The 24,513-nt window shown below is 52.2% G+C and overlaps 5 protein-coding genes across 5 annotated transcripts; 3 read left to right on the top strand and 2 right to left on the bottom strand.

The window, feature by feature from the left end:
* Positions 1 to 6,869: 6,869 nt before the first annotated feature.
* MAA_05683 (High mobility group, superfamily) lies at positions 6,870 to 8,844 on the top strand (the record flags this gene model as incomplete). The annotated part of the gene is made up of 7 exons (XM_007823681.2): positions 6,870 to 6,988; positions 7,038 to 7,092; positions 7,156 to 7,329; positions 7,390 to 7,444; positions 7,510 to 7,743; positions 7,849 to 8,595; positions 8,657 to 8,844. The coding sequence occupies 7 exons, from the start codon at positions 6,870 to 6,872 to the stop codon at positions 8,842 to 8,844; spliced, it is 1,572 nt and encodes a 523-aa protein (XP_007821872.2).
* Positions 8,845 to 10,561: 1,717 nt separating this feature from the next.
* On the bottom strand, positions 10,562 to 13,128 carry MAA_05684 (condensin complex component cnd2; the record flags this gene model as incomplete). The annotated part of the gene is made up of 3 exons (XM_007823682.1): positions 10,562 to 10,843; positions 10,916 to 12,475; positions 12,529 to 13,128. The coding sequence occupies 3 exons, from the start codon at positions 13,126 to 13,128 to the stop codon at positions 10,562 to 10,564; spliced, it is 2,442 nt and encodes an 813-aa protein (XP_007821873.1).
* Positions 13,129 to 15,111: 1,983 nt separating this feature from the next.
* Positions 15,112 to 18,186, top strand: MAA_05685 (Ca2+ transporter; the record flags this gene model as incomplete). The annotated part of the gene is made up of 2 exons (XM_007823683.1): positions 15,112 to 17,786; positions 17,859 to 18,186. The coding sequence occupies 2 exons, from the start codon at positions 15,112 to 15,114 to the stop codon at positions 18,184 to 18,186; spliced, it is 3,003 nt and encodes a 1,000-aa protein (XP_007821874.1).
* A 1,007-nt stretch (positions 18,187 to 19,193) lies between these two features.
* Positions 19,194 to 20,106, top strand: MAA_05686 (Eukaryotic phosphomannomutase; the record flags this gene model as incomplete). The annotated part of the gene is made up of 2 exons (XM_007823684.1): positions 19,194 to 19,295; positions 19,393 to 20,106. 2 exons carry the CDS (start codon positions 19,194 to 19,196, stop codon positions 20,104 to 20,106), a joined length of 816 nt encoding a protein of 271 aa, XP_007821875.1.
* A 421-nt stretch (positions 20,107 to 20,527) lies between these two features.
* MAA_05687 (Fso1) lies at positions 20,528 to 24,219 on the bottom strand (the record flags this gene model as incomplete). The annotated part of the gene is made up of 3 exons (XM_007823685.1): positions 20,528 to 21,000; positions 21,069 to 21,757; positions 21,812 to 24,219. The coding sequence occupies 3 exons, from the start codon at positions 24,217 to 24,219 to the stop codon at positions 20,528 to 20,530; spliced, it is 3,570 nt and encodes a 1,189-aa protein (XP_007821876.1).
* Between the last annotated feature and the right edge of the window lie 294 nt (positions 24,220 to 24,513).

Here is a 24,513-nt window from a genome sequence, read left to right as displayed (position 1 = left end):
ACAACCCATTGGCTTCTCTAATGTGTGCTGGGAAAGGATATATCGAATCCTCGAGCTAGCTGATGATCTAGTCTGTCGGTCAGGGCCGTCGGGTGCGACCGCACACACGGAGTCGTCCACATGTCCATGTTGTTGGCCCGCTTCGTGGAATGCGGTCGGACGATGCCTCACTTCCGGAGTTTACTCCGGGCATGCATATCCGGGGTTCAGTATAAGCAAGACAGAACAAATGTCTGCGCCACGCTGGTCCTGATCTACTGTAATCTCCGTCCCGAAGCCATCCGTCCTCCCTGCGTAGGAATTTGCAACGGCTCGATAGGGTCCAAGCTGCAGATCATAGCACATGCCACGGCAACATGTTGTTTATGACTGGTAACTTTTCGATGCGTTGACGTTGAAGCTGTTCGCCCAGTCCAGCCTACCCTGCACCGGCGCCGGCTAAGAACACACAATATTGCACCACGGCGTCCCGGCCTCCAATACGACGGCCAGACACTACGGAGTACCTACTGAGTATTGACTCGTTAAGCGACGGGCTGCATGTGAGTTGGAGACAATAGTCACGATAAACGTGACTAGGTACGGAGTGATTGGCGGTGCTTTGTCGGTCGGCGCACCCGCGGGCGCCTGAAAATGCTCAGAATACTACCGTAACAACACATTCCGCAATGCCTAATCCCCCAGGTTTCAGAGGTTTCAGGCAGAAGAAAATTCTATTGCATGTGCGTATCCGTACTCGGTACGTATCAATGTATTGCAGGCCGTGCACTCTGATGCGGGCAGATCCAGTAGCCGCAAAAAGAAACCAAAATCAGGCCATTCCCCCTCCTCGGGAACCAACTAAAATCCAGCCCCATGCAAGACGTTAGACCTGTCGACGTACGGAGACGGAGCAATTGTGTAAGTGTGGTAGAAGAGTATGTTCCGGAGTACATGGGCTCTGGGGCCTGACAAAGCGGCAGTTCAACGCCAAGATTCCCCCAGGAACAGAAGACGTACTATTCGAATAGTATTGCAATTTTTCCTGTGCCGAGTCAAGGTACCGCGCCAGTCACCAGGGCATCCATCTCTAACGCAACGCCCCTGACGCCCCCCGCCCACGGGTCTAGAATCCTCGTTGTTGCTGGGATTGCATGGCCAGCGTGTTGTACAATATAGTGGCTCCGACGACCATGCCTCACCTAGAGCACGGAAGGAGTAGTTAGGACCTTGGGTTGGGAATGAGTCCTTGGAGCGTCGAAAGCCCGGGGGGCCCAACCTAACTGAATATTTGGCAGTCGAATAATAGGACACACTGAAAAGGCGTGTTCAACGTGATAGGGAAAAGTCGCTGCCAAGTCTTGAATCTGGGTTCCTCGCGGGGCCGGCGAAAAAAATCGAAGGTGCCTTGTGATGAATCTAGATGCGCAAGAATACACAGCCAGTGACAGCAACGGCGACGAGAACTCCGTCGAAGGCACAAAGGAGGAGTGCTGTATGTCTACTCCGTACTCCGTACCTATGTACGCGCAGATAGAGCAGCCACACCGTTACCGCTTGTCTCTGCTTTCCCACTAGACAACCATCGGTCGCTTTGCTGGCCTGTGTTGGCCTACCGCAGTTGCTCAGCAGCACGCCTCTTGGAACCGCAATACACTGGTATCTTTGGTGCGCGTTTTGTCGACTGTAAGCCTCTGTACGGAATATCAGATTAGAGATTAGAGATGGGAGATCTCAGATGACCCAAGCCATCATAGACTGGCAAAAGTGTGCTGACCCAACGGTGACGGTTTGGGCCACCGTTTCCCCCTTTGTGGCTACTGCCAACTAGTGCAGTCTCGTTGAGATCTCCGTTTCGCCCGAGCATCTGGGCTTAGATGATGGGATCGAGATCGCAGGTCTATGTACATGCAGATATCTCTGATTGTTGGACTACTAGTCCTCCGTATTACAATCCCATTCACATCCCCATCATGAGAATGCCGTATGAGCAGGGGAGAAACGCCCCCTTTCCCCTCGGTCCCTGGCCACAGGACCAGAACATGATGCCGTTCCCCCGGAGCCATGCTGGATGAGGGCTGCGTTCTGTTTGACACCGGGGCTTTAAGCGCGGTCCGGACGGAGTGCTGCTCCGGCTGACTGAGACATGAGACACGCAAAGCAACACGCCGTGCTCCGTAGTGGCGTTGAATTCTGCGCCAGCATGTTGGCGAAGCTCTGTAAGTTCTGTCGCAACATTTTCGGCATGCTCAATTTTAGCAGGCTCGGGATGCTACTTGATGGAAATTTCAAAGTCGCGGGTGCTTGTTTCATCTTGACAAAGCGGAATCCGAGCTGAAATACTCCGTACTAGAAAGACCCACGCTCTGCGCGGCTGCCATCGAGATGACACTCGAGGAATCTCCGTCATCACGTCTGCCTGCTGCTGCTGCGGATCACTGATGTTGAGACGTCTTTCTTTTGGAATACTGCTGCTGTGTAGATAGCAAGGGAGGGGAATACCGTACGAACAAGCGCAACTTACTGGTAGTAATGGGGTCTCCGGACCCATAGGTTAATACGGAGTAAACACCATGTGATTATCGCGAGGCATGTTGATGAATAGTATCCATGATTGTGGCCACCGACCACAGGCACCCGAATGCAATCGCCCGTCTGCTCCGTCATGGCTCTGTGTGAGGGAGGCCACCCTTTGACTCGTTTCTCGCGTAGTCTTGTGTGTCAACGGAGTCGCAGGTTGCTGATTCCTGATCGATTCCCTATCCTCATCATGGGGAAACTGTCAGCGCCATAGCATTTTGTGGCCTGTTGGTGTTCCATGGTTCCATGGCGGCGTGGGGCCCCCTTACCGATGCCTGACTCCCACACGGTGGCTGCGCAAGGGGGGGGGGGGGGGGGTTGGCATCCAGGCATGGCATGTCTATTTGGCGATGGCTGTTTTGCGATCATCAATAAAAAACATCGATTCTCGCGGATGTCGTCCTTGCGCCAACCCACTGGATTGGGTTCATTCACGCCCGGGCGTAAGGAGACGAATGTGTCTCTGACAAGCCCTGTAGCTTGCGTTGACATCATTGGATCTCATGGCGCAGGGGTACCGACGAGAATCAGGCCAGAGGCTGCGGATGAATATTTAGCCGCTGCCGAGCCAATCCGAAGTCGCGGCCTTGTGCCTTTGTGGGATGCGGGATCGAGATTTCTCCCATCTGCAGAACCACCACGAGCAACGGCACCATCTGCGCGGCAACTTGCCAAGTCCACCAAGGACTCCGTAACTAACCCCCGTAAGTTGAACCGTTCTCCAGACGGAATTCAGTGGTCAGAGGATGGTCATGGATTGGGTTGCTTCAGTGGCGTTGGACACTAACTACCTAGTAGGTAGCCTTTGGCCGGCTGCTAGTACTAGTATTGCCAACACCCAGAACCACGCCCGTCGTCACTCACTTACCTTACAATGTAGGACCGTACAGCGCTTTGCCTCTCGACTAGTAGTCCCAAGTTCCTTCCCGGGCACCGAGCACCCTCGTGAGCTGAAGAGATGCGCGCACTCCTCCTGCTCGTACGGAGCACACTGAGACTCCATCTTTATTACACACCTTGACATCGCCCAGACACACAAGTAGATCACGTCGACGCGATCGCGATTGCGATTTCCACCAACATGATCGGATAGTTGACTGGCAATCGCAATCTCTGTGGTTCGCAATGCTCTAGTTCAAAGCATCAGTGTTTTTGCGCCATGCCCGTCTGAACTCAACTTTACGTGGAGCGGCATGGGAACGGCAAGGATGAGCTTGGGTAGGGTTGATAATGCTCGCTGGCTCAATTCTCCGAGGATAATTCCCAGACAAAGAAAGAAAAAAAAAACATGGGCTTTGTCCCATTGCTCCACAGCAAGCCCGCATCCGTGGTTGACAAGTGTTCACTATCCGATGCGCCTCAACTCCCCCTTTCCCCAAACGGACCTGACTGGGCGGATTGGAAGGGAGTATTACAGGCTGGTATATTGTACTGACGCAGCGTGCTTTGCTTGCGTGCGTCCGCTTTAAGCGTAAAAGGCATGCTCTCTTCAACATCGGATGACAGGGATGATGGCTTGATTTCTGCACTGGGAGGCAGTTGGCGACTTCTTTTTCATTGCAATACATACGGAGTAGATACTAGTGCTATAGTACCATCTGTGTGTGAGCCGCCTGCCCGGGAGGCTTGCAAGGCTTGTGAAGTGGCGTGTTGCAATGTAGGATTGTTGGCCCGGGGAGACAGCTTGCAGCGGCATGATGGCCTTGGTGGTTGCGATGGCTGCAAGCCTCAGAGCCTCGTGCGTCGAGCACTGCATCCCAACTATTGAAAGTAGTAGGTGTATTCTGCACTTTGTGCATTTAGAGTACTGTACGGAGTACTTGTGCTGGCTACTGTGGTGGTTTCTGTGGTGCCTCCGATCACCACCGTCGTCGTGGTCGTCTTCGCCTCTCCTGCTCAATGGCAACTTGCTTCGAAACGAGCATCTCGTTTCCCCCCTGCGAGGGTCTTTGTTTCCGATCCTCGATGAACGGAAGCCGTGGCATTGGCATCAAGACCCCGATGTCTTCTGCGTCATCGGCCACTAGTAGAAAACTGGGGAGGGCTCTAGCTCTCCAAGTACGTACTTACATAATTACTATGTACATCATTACATCATACGTCAACGGCTACCAACATTGTGACAGGTAGCAGCAACGTTGAGCAGCTTGGTACTCCGTACCACAACAACAAACAGCTCAATGCTAGCTCTCGCAGCTCATGCCTGGCCTCTCCGTACTATCCGTGCGACCCGCGGCCAGAATACTACTTTACTTTACGCATGTACTCCGTACTCAAATACTCGACCACCAATGTTGGAGGTAGCTAAACGGAGCAACGTGCTGTTGAGTAAATGGCGACCGAGCGTCGAGTACAGAGTACAGAGTACACACTGCCCTTTGCATCGGCACAATCAAAATGGGATCATGAAACGCACAGGTTTTTTTGCGATTGCCATTGCGATTGAGATTGCCGCTTGCCACGAGTTGCAAGGGTCCGTCCAACCCAACTTACAAATAATAGTACCTTGTTTCTTGTCTACGCGCTGCTACTTACCCTAAGTCTTACTCAAGTACTTACTTACCTACTAAGTAGGTACTTACTTAGGTACTCCGTACGTCGTAGCAGAGCCCCAGCCCAGCGGCCGGACATGCTTGGCGCCCATCAGCTTCTCCAACAAAGTCGCCATGAATTGCAACGGCATCTCTAATTACGCGAATGAAAGCTACTTCTGCTGGCTGCGTCTGCTATTTTCCTGTTCCCGACTGCCGAGTGTAAGAGCGGCGTATTTCCGCCCTCCAGGTGCTGGCAGCGGCCGACGGGACTCCAGACAACTGCATCTGTTGTTAGTGTAACGAGGCACCCAGGCATGAGAGAGAAGCGAGCATGGACGCCGTATGTGAAGCCGCTTCGTCAAACCATCCGTCGCTCAGGATTTTCGATGGAGAACAGGATCCATCTAGTATCTGGTTTGCGCCTGCTGAGAATCGCCCAGTGCTGTTGTGACGCAAAATGTCTGTCAAAACAAAGTGAGAGACAGCTGTGGTCCCACCAAAGTACATCCAATGTACCTTGTATAGCCACACACCCCCACCAGGGGGGTCGCCAGCCCATCCGTCCTCATCTCTCTTGGTCGCATACGGAGTACGAGCCAGAGAAAGCATTCGTCCCTCCGTTCCTCTGCTCTCTCCACCGTGACCAGCGAGTGAGTAGCCTAGACCTTGTCTGCTTTAGTTATCATGGCACTGCTTGTTGAATGTAGAGCTCGGCGGCTTTGTTGAAGCATTTCTCTGGCGCTCAACCATCATCTCTTCTTGACAGACCTCCCCTCCCGTCCATTTCAACAACCATTCGTTTGCAATATTTGTTTGCAATCCGCGCTTCAGCTCGAGATTGCGCATATTTATCCTCTTTCGGGCAGAACCTGCCAACCTCTCGAGACACTCCTCCGCAACAACGGTCACTAGGTGGAAAAGGACCACGACTACGACTGACTTGACAAAAGCAACAAGCGGCCGCTGTACAAGCTCCATCCATACCCGAGTACCTGAGCATTTGAGCACTTGGCCGTTCCCCGAGTACTGTCGTCATCCACCCATCAGCCAGCCTCCTCGGCTCGTACTGACCCAGAGCAAAAGCAGCGGTCGATCAGGAGCACACACAGTCCTGCATCTATCCCTCATCGTCATTGTATGCATCATTGCCCACCTCACTCGCACACTAGCATGCCGGATCTCGTCCAACGTGCTGTGTCTGCGACCTTCATCTAGCCTGCCCATCCTCGACAGAACGTCTTATCCTCGTCTCCTCGTCCTCTGCCCTTGCAACCTCGCTCGGCTCCCTGCACCCGTGCCATTTCGATATCGTCAATCTTGTCCCTTTCGACGACCTGCTGTTAATATTCGATCACCATTCCACATCGTTGGCCCAGGTGTCAAGCCCAGAGCCTCATTGGCCTTGAATAATCATCGTGCCACGTCGACTTTTCTATCTGTTGTCAACTTCGTCCCTGTTCATCATCAGGTTTTGCTGGACCGAAACACCCAATCTCGACGCAGCGCGCATTCACACCCTTGTTTCCTATTCAAGGCTTTGTAGCTAGTGTTTTTCATCTCGACAGAACTGCTCTGGAATTTCACGACCTTCTGTGTCGGCACATCCTATCCTAGATTGGTTTATCATCGGTCGATATATTTGAAGGTCTTCTGACAAACGTACAACTGCCCGGCTTATGTTTAGATGATGACCACTTGGCCATATCGAAACCTAAATTTGAATCTTTTATCTCTTGGACAAGATCGCACTTGGGATTTGGTCTGAAATCAGGCTGTATGACTCAAGAACTGGAACGAATTTTCGCAGACTTGGGCTTGTCCCAATATCTCAATGCATTTATTGACCAAGGCTTTGATGCTTGGGACACTATTCTTGATATCCAAGAGTCTGACCTGTGAGCGACGACAAAACCACATGGTAGTAAAACCAACCTCGAATGTTAGTCTGCTGACAGTTGCCAACAGAGATGCCCTGGGTGTCAAATTAGGCCATCGAAGAGTAAGTGCACGCTAACATGCCACCCTGATTTCTTGACGAGGTGACTCATGATCTGTGCTACAGAAGTTGCAACGGCGTATCGCAAATGCCAGGGGGATTGCGCCTAGTGTATCGTTGAGCTCGTCTGTTAAGCCGGGATCCGATGAATCAAAGCAAGACGAGGTGAAGCGAGATTCGTCCCGAACTGTCGCCGAGTCCAATGGCGTCACCAAGAGGAAATACCGACGGCATCCCAAGGTGAGTAAAAAAAATCGAATCTCTGTACGTGCGGCTTTCTAAGCTGACATTGTGATTCAGCCAGATGAAAATTCCCCCGAGCGACCGCCATCGGCATATGTTTTGTTCTCAAACAGTAGGCCCCTTTCTGATGCTAAATCGTAACCATGTGGCAGGGGCTGACTGTATATTTCCTTGTAGAAATGAGAGAAACCCTCAAAGACCACAACCTCACGTTCACAGAGATTGCTAAGTTAGTAGGAGAAAACTGGCAGAGCCTCCGACCTGAAGAAAAGGACGTTTTTGAGAGCCAGGCCAATTTCGCGAAAGAGAAATATAATCGAGAATTGACAGAATACAAGAAGACCCCGGAATATCGCAAGTATTCGCAGTATCTCCATGACTTCAAAGAGAGACAGGCCAAGCAATATAAAGGTAAGTTGAGATCTCCCCACCTAGCGGAAGTAAGCCAGTACAGTACACTGGCTTACTTCCCTATTTGAGAAGGCATGATGAGGAAAAGAAACTGACTTTAACAAGGGCAAGATGGTTCGAAGAGAGCCAAGGTTGAGCCTGCCAGACTGCGTCATGGTAGTACGAGTAGCAGCGCAACACCAAACACCACAAATTCCAGCGCCAGTGGTAGCAATAGCGAGCGCCTTCGGGTTAGTGAACCGCCACCAACACGACGAGAATGTGTAGATTCCACAACATCGCTTGCCGAATCGCCTCATTCTTCGGCTGCACCAACGCCAATATCGGCCCAGAATTCGTATGATGACGCTGGACCATCTCCACGGGCAATGCAGTTCGATAACGGGAGCCCAACAGATGCTCATCAGCCTTCCCGGCATCAGCCCACTATGCGTGGGAGAGGTCGGGCCGATTCAATGCATCAACACCTGCCATCCCTTTCCGACATGTTAGATGCTAGACAAAAGGCGATTGTTCACCCGGTTGCTGACGGGCTCTCGTACCCTAGTCGACCAGCAAATAGCTCCACGCGTACGTCTCTTGATAGTGCATCTCTTCTCTCTGCGGGGCGAACTCCTACCTTGAGGCACGAGTCCTCGTCGAATGGCACAAATATATCAGGCAGTTCGATGGGGAGTTTTGGTCGACCACCGGGGGAAGGTCCGTTACCAATTCATGCTTTGCTCTCGGATCGCACCTTGGTTGGATCTTCAGTCCATGAACAACAACCCAACCCAATTCTTAACGGCGCTACTGGTCCCATGAATACGCAGCAGTCTCTCGTTGGCTTTGCCCATGGTCCCAGCGGTTATGGTACATACTTTTCTTGACTTCCCAGAATCGTCAGATACACCAACTAACTGTGGTCTGCAAGGCTTTCAATCCGACTCATCGCCGTTCCATCACATGAGGGTCGAACAGTCGAGTGAAGGAGACGTGGTCATGACAACTGATGAGACGCTGGCACCCCAAAGGCAAACTCGCGGAACAAAGGATAACCTCGACGGTATGAATGCTCTATTGCGAGCTGGCGAAATTGTTGGACGTGGTGAGCGGCGGTAATGCCGGGCCCTGTTTGCGACTCCTGACCAGAGTTTGTTTCGACCATGCCTCAAACGAGCTCTGAAGCGACAATTTGACACGAAAAGGTTCTTTTTTATGTTTTAGAGGCGAATGATGGAGTGTTTCGTCTTTTGTCAGATGGAGTGCTTTGCTTCACAAGTTTGATTTGGAGAACATTGGTGATACCCTCGAATCTTCAACGGCTGCGGCTATGTCATGAATATGAATGACTTAAGGTTCCTTGTTTTTTTTTTTTTTTCAATTTTTGTTTTTTGAATGGCATATTTGCCGATTGGTGAATTCCCTGGGCAAATTATGGCCGGCGTTGAGGCGAAGGGCGGAAATTGTGAACTAATGTCTGTTGACGGAGGATGTATGCACAGCGAAAGAAGAAATTGGTTTGAACAACCGGAAGCGAAGGCTTTTCTGGATAATTGCGAGAGGAATAGGATACATGAACGCGGGACACATAGACCTGAGGCTCAAGATGAATGAAGGATACGACGGAGAAGGAGAAACGTGCAGGATGTGTTGTGGAAGGCACCCGAGTCGCAAGACCGTCAAGATCAAACTGTACATGTCAGCCAGAACAACAAGGTTGGTAAAATTGGACGCACAATGTTTTTGATACGTTGCAGCGGTCCTAGTATGTTAAGAAAAGTAATGCCGACATAACCATCAAGTTTGGTTCGAGTCTTCAACGCCGTGAATGGAAGATGCTTCCACTAGGTCGTGGAGACAAGCGGTCACGTCGGCCAGGAGCATGGTATCGAAGAACCATGGCGGCGCTTGCGCTCAAAACTGGCAAATGACTGGTAAATACCCATGGCGATGGAAGGGATGGAATGAGCGTTGACAAAGACGAAGCTGCACAAGTAACGCAGAATGACGTGAAAGAGCAGAAGCAGATTCCAACCCAGAAGCTCGGCCCAAGCGACGCAATGCGTTCCTGATAATGAAGAAGCTTGGATGCCAAGGGTCTTTGAACAATAATAACCCACCCATCCACCTAGAGGGCAGGGCTTAGTGCAGAAAGAGGGGAAAGTGGCCAATCACAGGCTAGGGCCTCAAGAGCCGGAGACTTTACTCCACAGGTGGGGTTCCTGCCATGACACCCAATGACCCTGGATTTCAACATGGAATTTTGACAGTTTCCCATGTTTTTCGAACACGACATGGGCCGCCGGCGAGGCGTGGGATTGATTACGTCGCCTGTCGCGCGGCTCGGAGTGGGACGGAAAGATTTGACGGGAGATTGCGACACGCTGTTCAAGTTTGGCCCAAGCATTTGTTTTATTATGTCGGAGACGGAGTAGAGCGCGTAACAAATCGTTCTGCTCATCTTCATTTTTTACTGCTCATTATGGCCGCTGCATTTCCACAACTGGTGACTTCTGCAACACCCACCTGGTCGCCTGTTTAACATATGAACCGAGCAGGTGCTCTCATCCACTTTTTCAAGACCAACTGCAGACTAATTCGTGCGCCGTATTCTACCATCGTATGCAAAATAGTCTTATGCTACCCACTGACGTTAACCTTGATCCCACGAACACCCCTCTGCACTTATCACGGCACGTTGGTAACCAGTGTCGAGAGTCCAGGATGCAAACTATATCCGCGTAATAATTGCAATATATACAAGAATCCGTGCCTGCCCATCCAATTCATACACATTTCCTCATTAATTACCGGTGACATGTCCACAAACACTGTTTTACTCGCCACCCTCGCTTACCTTGGCTGTCCAGTCCTTCCGAATCTTCAGCTCTTCCAGGTTTTCTGATTTATCAATCACAAGACCTTTTTCGTTTGCCAAGTGCAGCAGGGAGATAAAGCAGTATGAAGTTGATATGTCATTCATGGCAGACTTGGGGTATACTGATTTCAGGCCATTCATAACCTCAGTAAAGTTGAGAGTTGGGTCGTCCTCTGGAGGCAGCGGCTTCTCTTCTGCTTCAGAAGAAGCTGTCATTGATGTTCTCTTCTCGGGCGGGGTCTGTAGGGTCGTTAGTACCAAGAAACCGACGCCTTTCCATTCTTCCAACAGCTACCAGGAGTGAGCACTCACGTCGATCTGGTCAAAGGCCATGCCTTTCCAGATTTCTTTCATCAGGCGCCGTACATCAACCTTTGTGGCTTTACGCGCGTAATTGACGTATTCTGGCCTTATCCTTCTTGTCGAAGTCACGAGGGTGTGACCAAACGCCGCATTTGTGAATGTCTCTCCTCCTAACATGGCAGTGATACCTCCAGCTTCCGTCATGCCTGGATCCCCGTCGGGTGATAAGTGCTCACGAGCATCAGCAAACTCGAGATCGTCGTCATCTGCGTCATCACCTCCTGGGAAAGGCAAGCCATCGTCCTGGAAGAAGTTGGCATCGTAGTCGCCTTCAGGGAGTGCCGTGTCCTCAGGGCCCTTTTGTTTTGCCCAGAAAGCCTCGTCCATTTCAATCTGCTGGTTGTCGTCCTTCTGATCTTGCCCGTAGCCCATCCGTGGGCCAAACCCGCCCACAATTCGGCGGGCTGATAATCGGGCTTTCGGTTTTAGGAAGAGACTCAAAAGTGACTTGGAATTGAAATGTTTGTCATCAGGAAGCAGATTCCTCGACTTCGACTTCCAGTCCTTCTTTGGCATACTAATCACTGAGTTGCTAGAAGCTGGTGTATGGATTATGTTTGCCATGGTTGACTCAAGCGGTGAAGCAAAATCAATCTCAAACGGCTCCTTCTCTTTGCGTTTTTTTGTCTCACCGGCTGGCTTATTAGCGTCCTTGATCTTACGTATTCGCCAATGTTCCGCGCTGCTCCAGTTCTTCTGTAAAGCTTGATCGAAGAATCCAAGAATATCCTCATGCATCTTATCAGCATTTTGAGGCTTGACCATGGACACGATGTATTCGCCGTTGTCATCGAAGCCATCCCCGTCCACACCATCATCGCCCATCTCTGCATCGTATATTCTCATTTGTGGTGCGAGGGCCGCATCACGGGCCCAAGCCTCGCCACCTTCGCCGAACGCAACATCGCCGCCAATGTCGAAGCTGCCAAGGCCTAAGTCGTCATCGTCGAATTCGATGGGAGCGTCGTCATCAATAAGCATGCCAGAATGATCTCCCGCCGCGTGATTCTTGTCCTGGTCTCTCCAGTCATCCGGGGCCCTCAAGAAAGGGATATCCATAGAGCCTGATGAATCTCCGAGATCAAAGTTCTTGAGAGACGGGCACACATCCAGCCCATCAAGTTGGCTTAGACTGGGCAAAAACTTCTGGCCCAGGGATACAAGATCAATCTCGACCGTTGGCTCCTCGTCTTCCTTTGAACTTTCTTCTCCTAACCGCTCCTCGAGCTGCGCAGTAATGTCAGCTTCGTCAGTATCTGGGTCTGCGTCTTCCATTTCGTCATTCTTCTCCATGGGGGCAACATCGCCGGAATCGTCACTGCTATCGAAAACAATCCGCCCTTGAGAGTCGATCATTAGATGGTTAAGCAGCAGGCCCTTGGCACCACCCTCGTCAAAATCGGCCGATGCCTTTTTGAAAAGAGGATCGACAGTAAATTCAAGCTCAAACTTCTTCAGCTGTAGCGCGCTGAATGAGGGAGCCAACGTAGCCTCTGATGATCTTTGTGTCTGAGTGATGCGCGCATTAGTAACGGGCCAATAGGAAGGACCGCATGTTTTACCTTCTTCTTGGACTTCTTTTTAGGGTTGCCGTCCTCATCCAATTCGTCCTCGCTTTCGTCCCCTTCTGCGTCTTCGCCATCTCGCCCTTTCTTCTTGCTGCTGCTATCAGCCAGGCCGCTCAGCAGCTTGCCAGTTTCGGTAGCGACACTGTCGACTCGGTTTGTGTAAATCTTGACACACCCATCTAAAGTGCAGCTGGCTTTTTGGAAATTGACACCATCACCTTCCTTCAATAAAGACATGTCGTGGAAGTAGTCGATTAAGGCGAAGTTCCATGAGTTGGTTGCGTTGATTTTGTTATCTGTTGCCATCTTCATCCATTCTTCGAAGTTGGCGAGAATCGGAACCCGCTTGATAGGCGTCACTGATACACCTCCTACCATGACTTCTTCAGTGATTTCGCCTATGCGCCCCCCTCGAGGCGTGCCGAGGGCCGAGCCTGGCGACGCATTTTCGATGTCATCCAGCCTTAAGCTGGCTTTCCTGGGCGTCGCCGCTGCCTTGATTTCATTGATCTGTTTTTCGTGTAGGGCTTTTCTTGAATGCATTCGCTGACCTCTCTCATGCGCATCGTCGTTTAAAGGGATTCTAAGCAACATATTTGTAAGACAACATGGCTTGCCAACATATGCGCAAGCGCGAAGTAGTATCACCGCTGTTCTGTGATGAGGGGGTATCCGGAGCTTCGATGACGCGAGACAGAAAGAGCTTACTTTACAGGAGATTTGAAGGGCGATGCTGACAAGGAATCAGATGCAGTCGTCGGTTTGACGCCTCTGGCGCGTGGGACTTGGGCAACCCGAGGCATTTCCTGGTGTTGTTGTGCAGTGAAATGCAGAGGTGCGTTTGATTATGACTGGTGTCGCGTCCTGGTTCGTGCAGCTGCACCAAAGTAAACAAAATGCCTAATCGGCTGGCAGAACACAAGGATGCCCGTTTTCCTGTGTTTTGATCTGTGGATCTAGGCGGTCATTCGCGGAACGGTTGTGTGAAAGACCCACTGTGGTTGAACGCCTGGCACGTGATACGACCAGGTCATGGTGCATGGGGTCCGTTGCGTGGGAGGTTTCAGTGCTGATACGGGGTAGACTTTGCGTTGTACGGATTGCTGAGGGGACGCGGCAAAGGCCCCTTTGCGTTCAATGTTCATATGTATGCAGGTACAGAGGACAAGGCGAGCTAGGAGACCGGGCGTGGTGGTGAATCCTCGCTTGTATGTACATGTACTAGCATACAAACCCTCACATGCCAAGCAGAGATGGCCCAACCTCCAGCGGAGACTAAGACACTATTGATGGAGTACTCCATATGAATGAATACGTACTATCCCTACCTCAACATGTACTCCGTATAACCTAGCGGGGACATCGTTCGTCTATCCATTTAGTACTACTAATAGTGATTCGGTAAAGTAGGTAGCCATGAGGGCCAACGGGCCCTGTCGTGTGGCAATCAATCAGTTTCGGGAGTAGCAGATGCATAGAGGTTTGTCTTGAGACACCCGGGTTCATCCGTTGGTTCGGGTGTGGCCAATTCGTCCATGAAGAACATGACAAGAAGAGAGCGAATGATGGTGGATGGCTGGTTTGAGCAATGTGTCAGTTTGCGTGTCCTGTGTGATTGATGCCAGGATTTCCAAGCTTGCGTCGACATATTCCCTGACAGAGGCTGTCACTAAACTATTTTCGTTCAACGTTGGCCCAAGCACCGGCGACGGTTTACCAAGTTCTGTGGCTTTGGTTTAGGCAGAGAGTGGACACTTTTGAAGAGCTGTTGCCCCATCCTCAGCCCGAGGTTACGTAGTGGACAACGGTTTTGTACCTGTTCAGCTCTCCTCTATTACTCGAGGGCCTAGAAGACATGATATTTATTACTCGGTGCTGCAGTGGTTTCATTTGTCTGGTGTCGCTTGTTGCTGAAGGTTTCTTGGTTGTCTCCCCCCAATCCGATGGCGCAGTTGACCATTGACCATGATTTTGTCCGATGATGCCTCCCTGTGGTCATCTTGTTGCAGAAGGCGAAAGGCGTCGTAACAGTGGCGGCAGCTCGGGCTGGCATTGGGGACCAGCTGACAAAAGCGGCGTAGCACAAGGGCCGCCGAGGCAGCAGGTCGGAGGTCGGAGGAGAAGGAGAAGGAGAAGGAGAAGGTGGTGGTGGTGGTGGTGGTGGTGGTGAGCGAGTGGTGAGAAAGACCCCGACACCTGGAAACTTTATCCGAATGTAGATAGAGTATTGTGCATGGTGGCTTGTATGGACTCGTCGGCTCGGCTGCTGGAGTGGAGAGGTCAAGTGGCCATCCAATCACGCCACCAGCTGCGATTAAATCCAGGTTGCCTCCCAGACCTTGCAGTCGGGGGCCAATTGCATCCCAACTCCCTGCCTTAACGGCACCGCTTTTGCATAGAATAGCGCACCAAGTTCCCGGATATTCTCATTTGAGGTCGTCATTCATTGCCAATGTCTCTGTAGACCTGATCTTCCTCTCTTCACCTGTCTTCGTTTCTTTTTTGCGCCCAACTGACGACTTGAGCCGCTGCATCGAGGACACAGGACAGGCCCAGCGATATGAAGACGGTTCTAAAATGCAGCCAACCGAAGCCAGAGGGAGCCGACTGCGCTCCCGTCCTTTCATCGCCACTGTTGTTGTTCTAAGTGCGTTGACGGCATACTCGGTCCTGCTCCAGACTCATCGCCATGCAAGGCCCGAACTGCGACGGGATCACCAGGCGGCTCTTTTTCGACGGGCCAAGGAACCCGAGTGCAGCGACGTACACTCTGCCGCGGATCAGTGTGCTTTCGTGAAGAAATATTGTCTGGATGAGGATGCCGGCCTATTGCCATATCTCGAGTGGTACTTTTGTGCTTTTAGTGGCATAAAACCCATTGGATTCACTCTGCTCGTTATCTGGCTTGGACTACTGTTTACCACCATTGGGATTGCCGCCAGCGACTTCTTCAGCATCAATTTGAGCACCATTGCGGCCATTCTTGGGCTCAGCGAAAGCCTCGCGGGTGTCACTTTTCTCGCTTTTGGCAATGGCTCCCCTGACGTGTTCAGCACATTTGCCGCCATGAGCTCCAATAGTCCTAGCATGGCCGTCGGTGAGCTCCTCGGCGCGGCCTGCTTTATTACTGGTGTCGTTGCTGGTTCCATGGCCCTCGTGCGCGAATTTCGTGTGGACAGAAAAACATATGTAAGAGATATCGGCTTCTTCATCGTGGCGGTGGCATTTTCAATGGCTTTTCTAGCCGATGGTCAGCTGCGTTTTTGGGAATGCTGGGCCATGGTGGGCTACTACGCCGTCTACGTCGTCTCCGTGGTAGGTTGGCATTGGTACTCGACCAGGAGGAAGCGGCGGTTGCGCCGTGAAGGCGAGGCACGCAGCCATTACTACAGCATACCGGGACATGCTGGAGATGAACTTTTTGGTGAGCCCTATCGCGATGAGCCGGAAAACCCCCAGGACGACGTTGGGGATGATTCTCGCAGCGGTTCGGCGAGGGCCGATATTTCGGCCCTGGAGCGAGCTCCAAGGATCGACATTGAAAACCGAGACCAAGACAGTGACCGGGGCGGATCCCTTGACGATGGCAGCGATGAGGACCACGAGAGAATGGTGGCTGCTGAGGTGTCAAGGAGCATGCGAGTTTTGCGAACAGGGAGAACAAAGTCAATCAACTTGACCCCAATCCGTCCAAGTTTGGTTGGCGCCTTGGAATTTCGATCGGCTTTGGCCCAGCTACAGCGAGAGAGTAACCTTCAGCTCTCAGATATTCCTGGACGGACTTATTCAGATCATCCAACAGGGCGGGATAGGAGGGGCACAACCGGTGTGGTACCGGATTCGGGGCTTTGGGAAACTGCGTCAACACCCGGGGTTTCCAGTCGTGAGAGAGCTTTCTCATATGGTGCGAGAGCACCACTGTCTGCCCCTCTTCCTATTTCAGAGGATGAAGAGACTTCTAGCGAATCGAGCGCGAACCTGAGCCCTGGACATGCCACTCCGGTTCACGGCGCGACTCCTTCGACAGCATATGTCGTTGGTGGGAACTTGGCGCCACCTCCTGTTGGACCTTCCGGCGCTATCGGAACTGGAAGGCCGAGTTCAGGCGCCCATGAGCATAGCAAGCAACCCAGTGGTTTGCGTTTGATTATACCTAGCAGACGCAGCAGCTATAGCGACGAATCTTCGCCATCATCTCCTTTCCCCCGCTATGCAGATTCACCCTCGGCTATGACACCAAGCCAACACCTAGAGAGGACGGAGTTTATGTTACCGCCGCCTGTAGCGCCGCACCGAGATGGTCACTTTCCAGACATGTCAGGGTCTATTATAGTACGTCGACGACCGATACGCTGGTGGCCATATGCGCTTCTGCCACCACCCGACGTTGTTCTAGCCACCCTCTTTCCGACCTTGCAGGCCTGGGGTGAGAAGACTATCTGGGACAAGTTCTTGAGCACCATATCGGTACCAAGCATCTTTTTGCTTGTAATTACGCTACCAGTTGTGGAGTCCGAGACAAACGAAAGCTCGGTGGATGACGTAACTGTTATGGAGAGTTCTGGTAGGCGGGAACTGGGCCATGAGACGCAGTCTTCTCCTATGGAACCGCAGCTTATTGAACCGGAAGGCGAATGGGAGCGATACCGAAGGCATTCGCTAAGTCGCAGCCGTAGGAACAGCCTCGCAACTGTCGAAGATCGCTCACCGCGATTGGTCGTCACTCTCGAAAACGAAGACACCGTGGTTACTCCGGAAGTGGAAGCAACGAATGGTCAGACGGTAGCAAAGCCACTGTCCGACATGCCCTCTGTGAGCAACGCAAATGACGAGCTGTCGACATGGAACCGGTGGCTCGTGTGTGTGCAATTTGTTACTGGACCGCTCTTTGCCGTGATGATACTGTGGGCGAATATGGCGGAAGATTTCTCGAACCCGGGGAAAGTGCTTGTGAAGATGATCTTGTACACTCTCCTCGGGTCACTTATCCTTTTGGCGTTCCTCTTTCTGTTCACGTCGGATCATAAGCGGCCGAAATATCACTTCCTTCTCTGTTTCCTCGGGTTCATTATTAGCATTGCATGGATCTCGACAATTGCTGGGGAGGTGGTTGGGGTTTTGAAGACATTTGGCGTCGTTTTGAACATCTCCGAGGCGTTGCTTGGCCTGACCATTTTTGCGGCTGGCAACAGTGTGGGTGATTTAGTTGCTGATATCACGGTGGCGCGATTGGGCTATCCAGTGATGGCATTGTAAGTTGCACTCAACTGACGGTCAAGCCGATGTTGAAGGCTGTTTGGCACTCACTGACACGACGCCCCTAGGTCTGCATGCTTCGGAGGACCAATGCTCAACATATTGCTTGGTATTGGTATCGGCGGTGTTCTCATGATGGTCCAAAACGCCAATAAGAAACACGCCAAGCACCCGGAGCGGCCCATCCAATACGGCCCTTACAGCGTGAAAGTAGGACCGACGCTCATGATCTCGTCCGTCACGCTTCTCATAACACTGGTGCTACTATTAATCATCGTACCATTGAATAAATGGATACTGAGCCGCAAGATCGGGTGTGGATTGATTGCGCTCTGGACGTTGAGCACAATTGCCAATGTCGTGGTGGAAGTAACGGGGGTGTGGCAGGAATCATGAATTTCAGGCGGCGGGGTGCGGGGTCCTAATTGCATTGGCGTTGAACGTGTTTTCAATTCTCCTGTCCTGTTTTTTTTTTCTATTCTATTCTCGGTTCCCTATGGACCTTGTAGCATGAACGATTGTATCGACACGAAAATCTGGGGCTCCTGGATAGCTGATGGGAAACATCAACGGCAGCATACATTCGGCGTATACTATATATTGACATTGATCATTTGAAGCCGTACAAACAGCATACTTAGGTAGGAAAACACAGCGCAGCTTGTTCTGATGTTGCCTCACGAGCCACGACGTCCTGCTGATCCGTGCCTGAGTTCGGGAGCAACCGAGTCACAGACTCGCCACCAACCAACCAGGGTCGTTTGTCATGTGCCACCAGAGCCCCACCTAACGATCGGCTTCGTTGATCCCACGGTCGCAAACGAAAACGTGTCTGGCTGGTCCTTGGCAATTTTGAGAACAGTCATATCTGCGGAGTAAAGTTTGAAACACGTCAATCATTCCGTGAGACGCATGCAGCCTACTGAAATAAGGAAACGACAGTTGGTGGCGCAGTCGCCAGGGACGGAAATTAGTGCAACTTTAATGTAAACTGTCCTCAGGGCCAGACGCCATCGGCCATTAGGCTACGAAGAGAAGAAAAGAACAGCTGGCTTGATCAAGGGGAATTATAAAAGGGCAAGATGACTTCAGAGAAATGCCGTCAAACGTGAGCCAATTGACCTCAAGTGTGCATCCAGCGAGGCGGGTTTTCCTTGTAACTACCAGACCCAAGTACAATCAAGTACGTGGTAGGTTCTCCATCCCTCGTCTTGAATGTTCAATGTTGTTTTTGCCTGACCGCCCGCCCCTCACTAGCTCTCGACAGCTTTGCCCCTCCCCCTCTTGTGACCCCACGTCCAAGATCCCCTGAGCAGCGCAACACCGCCCTCACCGAGACTCGTCCGTCCATCTTTCCGCCGCCTCCATTGAAGGATTTCCAGCAAATCCAAAACACAAAAGCCATGGCCGCTACAAAGCCCAGCTACCCCCCCCTCGAGGAGCGTCCGCTCAAGGACACAATCTGCCTGTTTGACGTGGACGGGACCCTGACGCCCGCCCGCCTGGTACGCGACTCCTAAAGCTCCCCCCTTCCCGAAAAAAACAAAAGATGATCTGCGCACAGCACGCTGAAACGAGTACATTTTTTTTCCCTGAAAAAAGGACGCATCACCCGAGATCCTCTCCACGCTCGCCGCCCTCCGGCAGAAATGCGCCATCGGCTTCGTCGGCGGCTCCGACCTCAACAAGCAGCAAGAGCAAATCGGCAAGCCGGCAGGCAACGTGCCCGTCACGACGCTCTTCGACTTCTGCTTCGCCGAGAACGGCCTGACGGCGTACAAGCTGGGCCAGGCGCTGCCGTCCAACAGCTTCATCAAGTGGATCGGCGAGGACAAGTACAAGCAGCTCGTCAACTTCATCCTGCACTACGTGGCGGACCTCGACATCCCCGTCAAGCGCGGCACCTTTGTCGAGTTCCGCAACGGCATGATCAACGTCTCGCCCGTCGGGAGGAACGCCACCACCCAGGAGAGGAACGACTTCGAGGCCTTTGACAAGGGCGCCGGCGTGAGGAGGGCCTTTGTCCAGGCCCTGAAGGACAAGTTCCCCGACCTCGACCTGACCTACTCCATCGGCGGGCAGATCTCCTTCGACGTCTTCCCCGCCGGCTGGGACAAGACGTACTGCCTCAAGCACCTCGAGGCCGAGGCCGAGAAGCCCGGCGGCGTCGCGTACAAGAATATCCACTTCTTTGGCGACAAGGCGTTTGAGGGCGGCAACGACTGGGAGATTTACTCTGACCCCAGGACCATTGGCCATGCCGTCAAGTCCCCCGAGGACACTATCCGCATTTTGAAGGAGACTTTTGGAGTCTAGACACGCTCGGGGGTCGCTGCGAGGATATGACGGAAACGCAAAACACAGGGGGGAGGGGAACCATCTGGCAGTCTATACGTGTCCAGATACTAGCATGGGACTTCAAAAGTGGGCAGAGCTTCAATTTTGGTTCCAGATGAGACCAGTGTGAAAATAGGGAGTGAAGAAAATTACTGCCTGCCTACTTTACTTGATATACAACATAGTAGTACTGCAAGCTCGACAAAAACAACAACAAAAATTCAGTCTAGCAAATTCAACGCTAAATGACGCCATGCTGGCAAAACAAAAGAATGTCAAATATCCAATAACCCCCCTCCTCCCCTTAAAAAGTACCATGAGAGACAAGAGATGTATGTGAAATCGTCAAAGTTTACTCCCATCACATCGTATTCTCACTTTCTACTGCCAAAGAAATATATTACCTCCCATACTCAAGATGGGGAATAATCACTGGTCCGTACTTGGTAGTTGCAGTGTACGCCCCATCGCCCTGGACAACAAAGTCCACGGCTAGACTGATTTTCGACAAGCCCTGCTGGCTGCTGCTGATGCTGGGGTTAGGACTAAATGGAACTTGATTGACCGCTTCTTGGTCATATGCCAGGAAGGTGACGTAGTTCCTGCGGCCCATCAACTTCTTCAACTCGCGACTGGCACCGCTAGCGTCCGTGTGAAAGATTTCCATCATGTCTTCTTTGGTATCCGACACTTCGTGCGTGGATTTTTGTCCATTCTTTGGAACGTAGAGCGTCTTTTGGTTGTGCAGAAGCTTTAGGATATAGCCGCCCTGTGGTGCCGAGACGATGGGAGACGAGATGATCTGGTACATGGTCTTGTGATCACCGGGGTGAGTGGGATCATGAACGAGGCCTGCGCCTGAAGCCGCGACATCTGCTTTCTGTTAGTCTGGCCTCAACTATCGGGTCTTGATTGTCATGGACAAGGGCAAAAAAACTTACCACCTGACAAAAAGGTCATTCGGATGCCCTTTTGCTGGGCGATGCTCTGCAGAGTGCGAATAAAGTAGGTTCGCTCCAAGTCTTTAGTGTCATGAGTCCACAAGTCCTTCAACACCTCTTGAATGTCCAGTTCACCAAACTGGTTCAAGACGTTGCCCATGAGGCCCGTCTTGCCGACTGCCTTTTTGACCTGCGAGAAGCCCTGAGACACAACTTCCTTACCACCAACAACGCCGGCGACGGAGCTGGTGACTTTTCCAAGAATATTGTATGTAGTGTTTACAGCCTTTTTACCAGCTGCAACTGTATTGGCTAAACTCTCCACAGCGTCCAATCTCGGGTAGACAATAGGCACCGAAACCATCCATACCACATGCTGAACGCTTGGAGGCAGGGTTGCAACTTTGGGGAATATCCCTTGGTAGGTTGGGCCGGCCATGACACGAGCCTGTGTTCGTTCGGATCGACAATCTGGTCCGACAACCGCCATTGCCGGACCAAGGTACTTGACAAAATGCCAGCCAGTGCCGGTAATTGTGAAGATGTCGTTATCTGTTCTGATGTTTCGCATCATCTCTGTAGTCGTGTGGTGCTGAAATAGGAGGTACATTTCAGTCGCGACGCGCCCAATATTCTTAAATATGGGCGAGGACTGCATGTAGTCGGGGTATGAACCATATCCATCGAAGCTGAATCTTGTTAGGTCAAACGCTCGCATCACCCATATTTTGGGCTTTACTTACATGTCGTGGTCATTGATTTGCAGAACGTGTGGGATCTGAGCGAACGCCTCCCTCATAAATGGTTGGTCAAAGTGGCTTGTATAGAAGTGGAAATATGCATGGGCAACATCCTCCTCGTGCCGAGCGGTCCATTGTACATTTTTCTTGTTGTCCCTGCCGCTCATTGCCAACCACTGCTTTAGTAGCGGAACCTCTCTCCACAATCTGTCGCCGTATATCTGATCCCCAAGCCCGAGTTGGACATGAAAGCCACCGCAGTCTACATTCTTCTGCAAAACATCTTTCCACATGAAACCAACACCGCCGAGGCGCGCCCTTTCATTCTGGGAAGTACCAGCTGCGAAGTCATTTCCAGAGTGGGCAATGAAGCGCCAGCCAGTTTCGTATCGACCTGCAACGACGAACTCGTATCGTGTACAGCCCAGGTGAGAAGTCACAGCATAAGTCCACCGTTCTGAACCAGATTCACTCATTTGCAAATCAATGTCATACTTGTAAAATGTCCATCGCTGGTGAGTATAGATGTTACGTGGTTCAAGTTGTTTCGGGTTTGGCGAGAGATCTACGCTCAGATGGATATGAATTGTTGGTGGCTGATGAGCATCTGTGACGATGAGAATGCTACCACGCCAAACTCCATTCTCAATGTCCATGTTGACATATCGCAAATAGGGACCGAAATAGACACCATTGGTGGGTTGAATTCTGTACATTTCCACTCCTGAGCCAGGTGGCGGGCCGGAAAACCCAACAGCAGTAGGAGTCTGGGAAGCGACGCTCATGATGCTCTCAGCATAACCTGGCGTGTGTGGAGGAAACATGGGCGAAGCCATGGATTGCTTGCCAAACATGGGTGATGTTAATGGATTCCCGTATGTAGAAGCCGTCGGCGAAAGTGGCGTCTGTTCATGTGAGATTGGGTTAGGACCTTTGGGGAACTCCCATTGAGTTGCCTGTGTTGCAAGGTGAATGTAGTAGTACTGCCCAGAGTTCTGATCCAAGTGAGCAATCCAGCCTTCTGGCAACGGCGGAGGGGAAGCTGGTGTCTGGGTTTGGAGAGATATACTAGGAGCAGGAGACTGGAGCGACTGTCCATTTTGCTCGGGTCTTGGGTCGTTGGCGAAGGCAGGATGTCCGGGATGTTGAAGTGCTGGCGAAATCATTCCTGCTGCCGTCGCCGCCGCAGCCCCTGCACCGGCTGCCAATGCCACCGGTTTAGTCGGAGGAGTTGTAGAAGCGGTTGCTGTAGGAGGAGTGGTGTTGGGTCTCGCGGTTGTGGCAGCGGCAGCGGCGGCGGCGGTAGCTCCTCCAGGAGCAGCGGCTTGCTGAGGTCGCTGCTTCTCCTTGGGGTATGCTGAGCCTCCATTGGGATTTACACTAGAATATGCCGGAGGCGGCGTCTTGGTGCCTAGACGTTGGAAGTCCTGTTCCAAAACGCTTACCTGTACGGGCGCATTCTGTTGGTATTGGTTGGGATTCGGTGCCTGTGCTGGCTGAGGAGGTGCTGAGGCGGCACCCAGTCGCGGTTCGGGGCTGGAGATGGGATTTAAGCCCTGGTATACGGTCGGGGGCCCCGAGGGCGCTTGATCAGGAGACTCGGTGGGTGTCCAGGGACGCTGAGGGGGAGGTTGATTTCCATATTGTGCCAGCCTCTGAGATGCCGCAGCACTCTGTGCTTGATGAGCCTGCAAGCTTGTGAGCGTCGCGGTGCCGGAAATACCAGAGGCAGCATATCGAGCCTCGATACCACCACCGGGAATAGTTCCAGGTTCAACAACAGGAGTCTCGGGTGGTGGTGGTGAGCCCCGGCTAGCTCGAGTGGTGGAGTTTGAAGCTGTAGATGCGAAACGATTTACGCCTTGGTCTCCATTGGGAGCTTGGGTAGACGAGGAGCTAGCCGTTGTCGTTGTCGTAGTAGTAGTAGTAGCGGCGCCGGGAGGCGGGTAGTACGTCTTTTGATAACTCGGGTAGTTTGTAGCAGCCGGATTTGGGCGAGGCTGGTCCTTCAAAGGCTGCGCAAACAGTCCCTGATCTGCCTCGGGAGTTGTCGGTGAATGAATGACCTTGGGTGAAGCGCCTCGCCTCTCAGCCAGGCCAGGCCTCTTTTCGACGGAACTCGTGTCCAGACGAGGCGTGGTGTCGTTGTAAGCCGAACCATAAGGCCTTGGCGCGGTCGGTCTGCGTACCTCGTCGTCATCTGGGAAGGGAAGCGGTGCGGCAGAGCTTGATGCGCCAGGTGGTAGAGGGAAAGGGGGTTTATTCGCGGGAGAAGCTGAGGTGCGGCCGGCGGGCTCAGGGCTCTTTGGTTTGAAAATGCGCAAAGGCTCGACAGTAGGGCTGTCGCAGTCTTCCGGGGCCGGTTTGCTCAGGAACAGCTCCTGGTCGGGTATCCCACGACTTCTCTCCATGATGTAGTATGACGTGGGCAAGACGCCTCACAACAAAGTGTGTGCCTCTCGGATGGCCAACGGCGTAATGAGCCGGCGGCACGAGCAACGCGCAACTATTTCAAACAATCCGAACGTCTATTGACGCGGCCGTCCGTGTGGGCCTTGGGTTGCAACCGCAGGGAAGAAGAATATCGTCGTCTTCAAAATTGTCGAGCCGTCAGCCCAAGCTATCGGATGTTTGGGAGCTGTCGATAAGACTAGACCAACTGAGCTGATGATTCGGGGGCGGGGTTGTTTCTCCAACCAGCTCAG

Source organism: Metarhizium robertsii (genome assembly GCF_000187425.2).
Source record: "Metarhizium robertsii ARSEF 23 chromosome Unknown MAA_Scf_2, whole genome shotgun sequence".
Taxonomy (NCBI): Eukaryota; Fungi; Ascomycota; class Sordariomycetes; order Hypocreales; family Clavicipitaceae; genus Metarhizium; species Metarhizium robertsii.
This window is presented reverse-complemented; position numbering and strand designations above follow the sequence as displayed.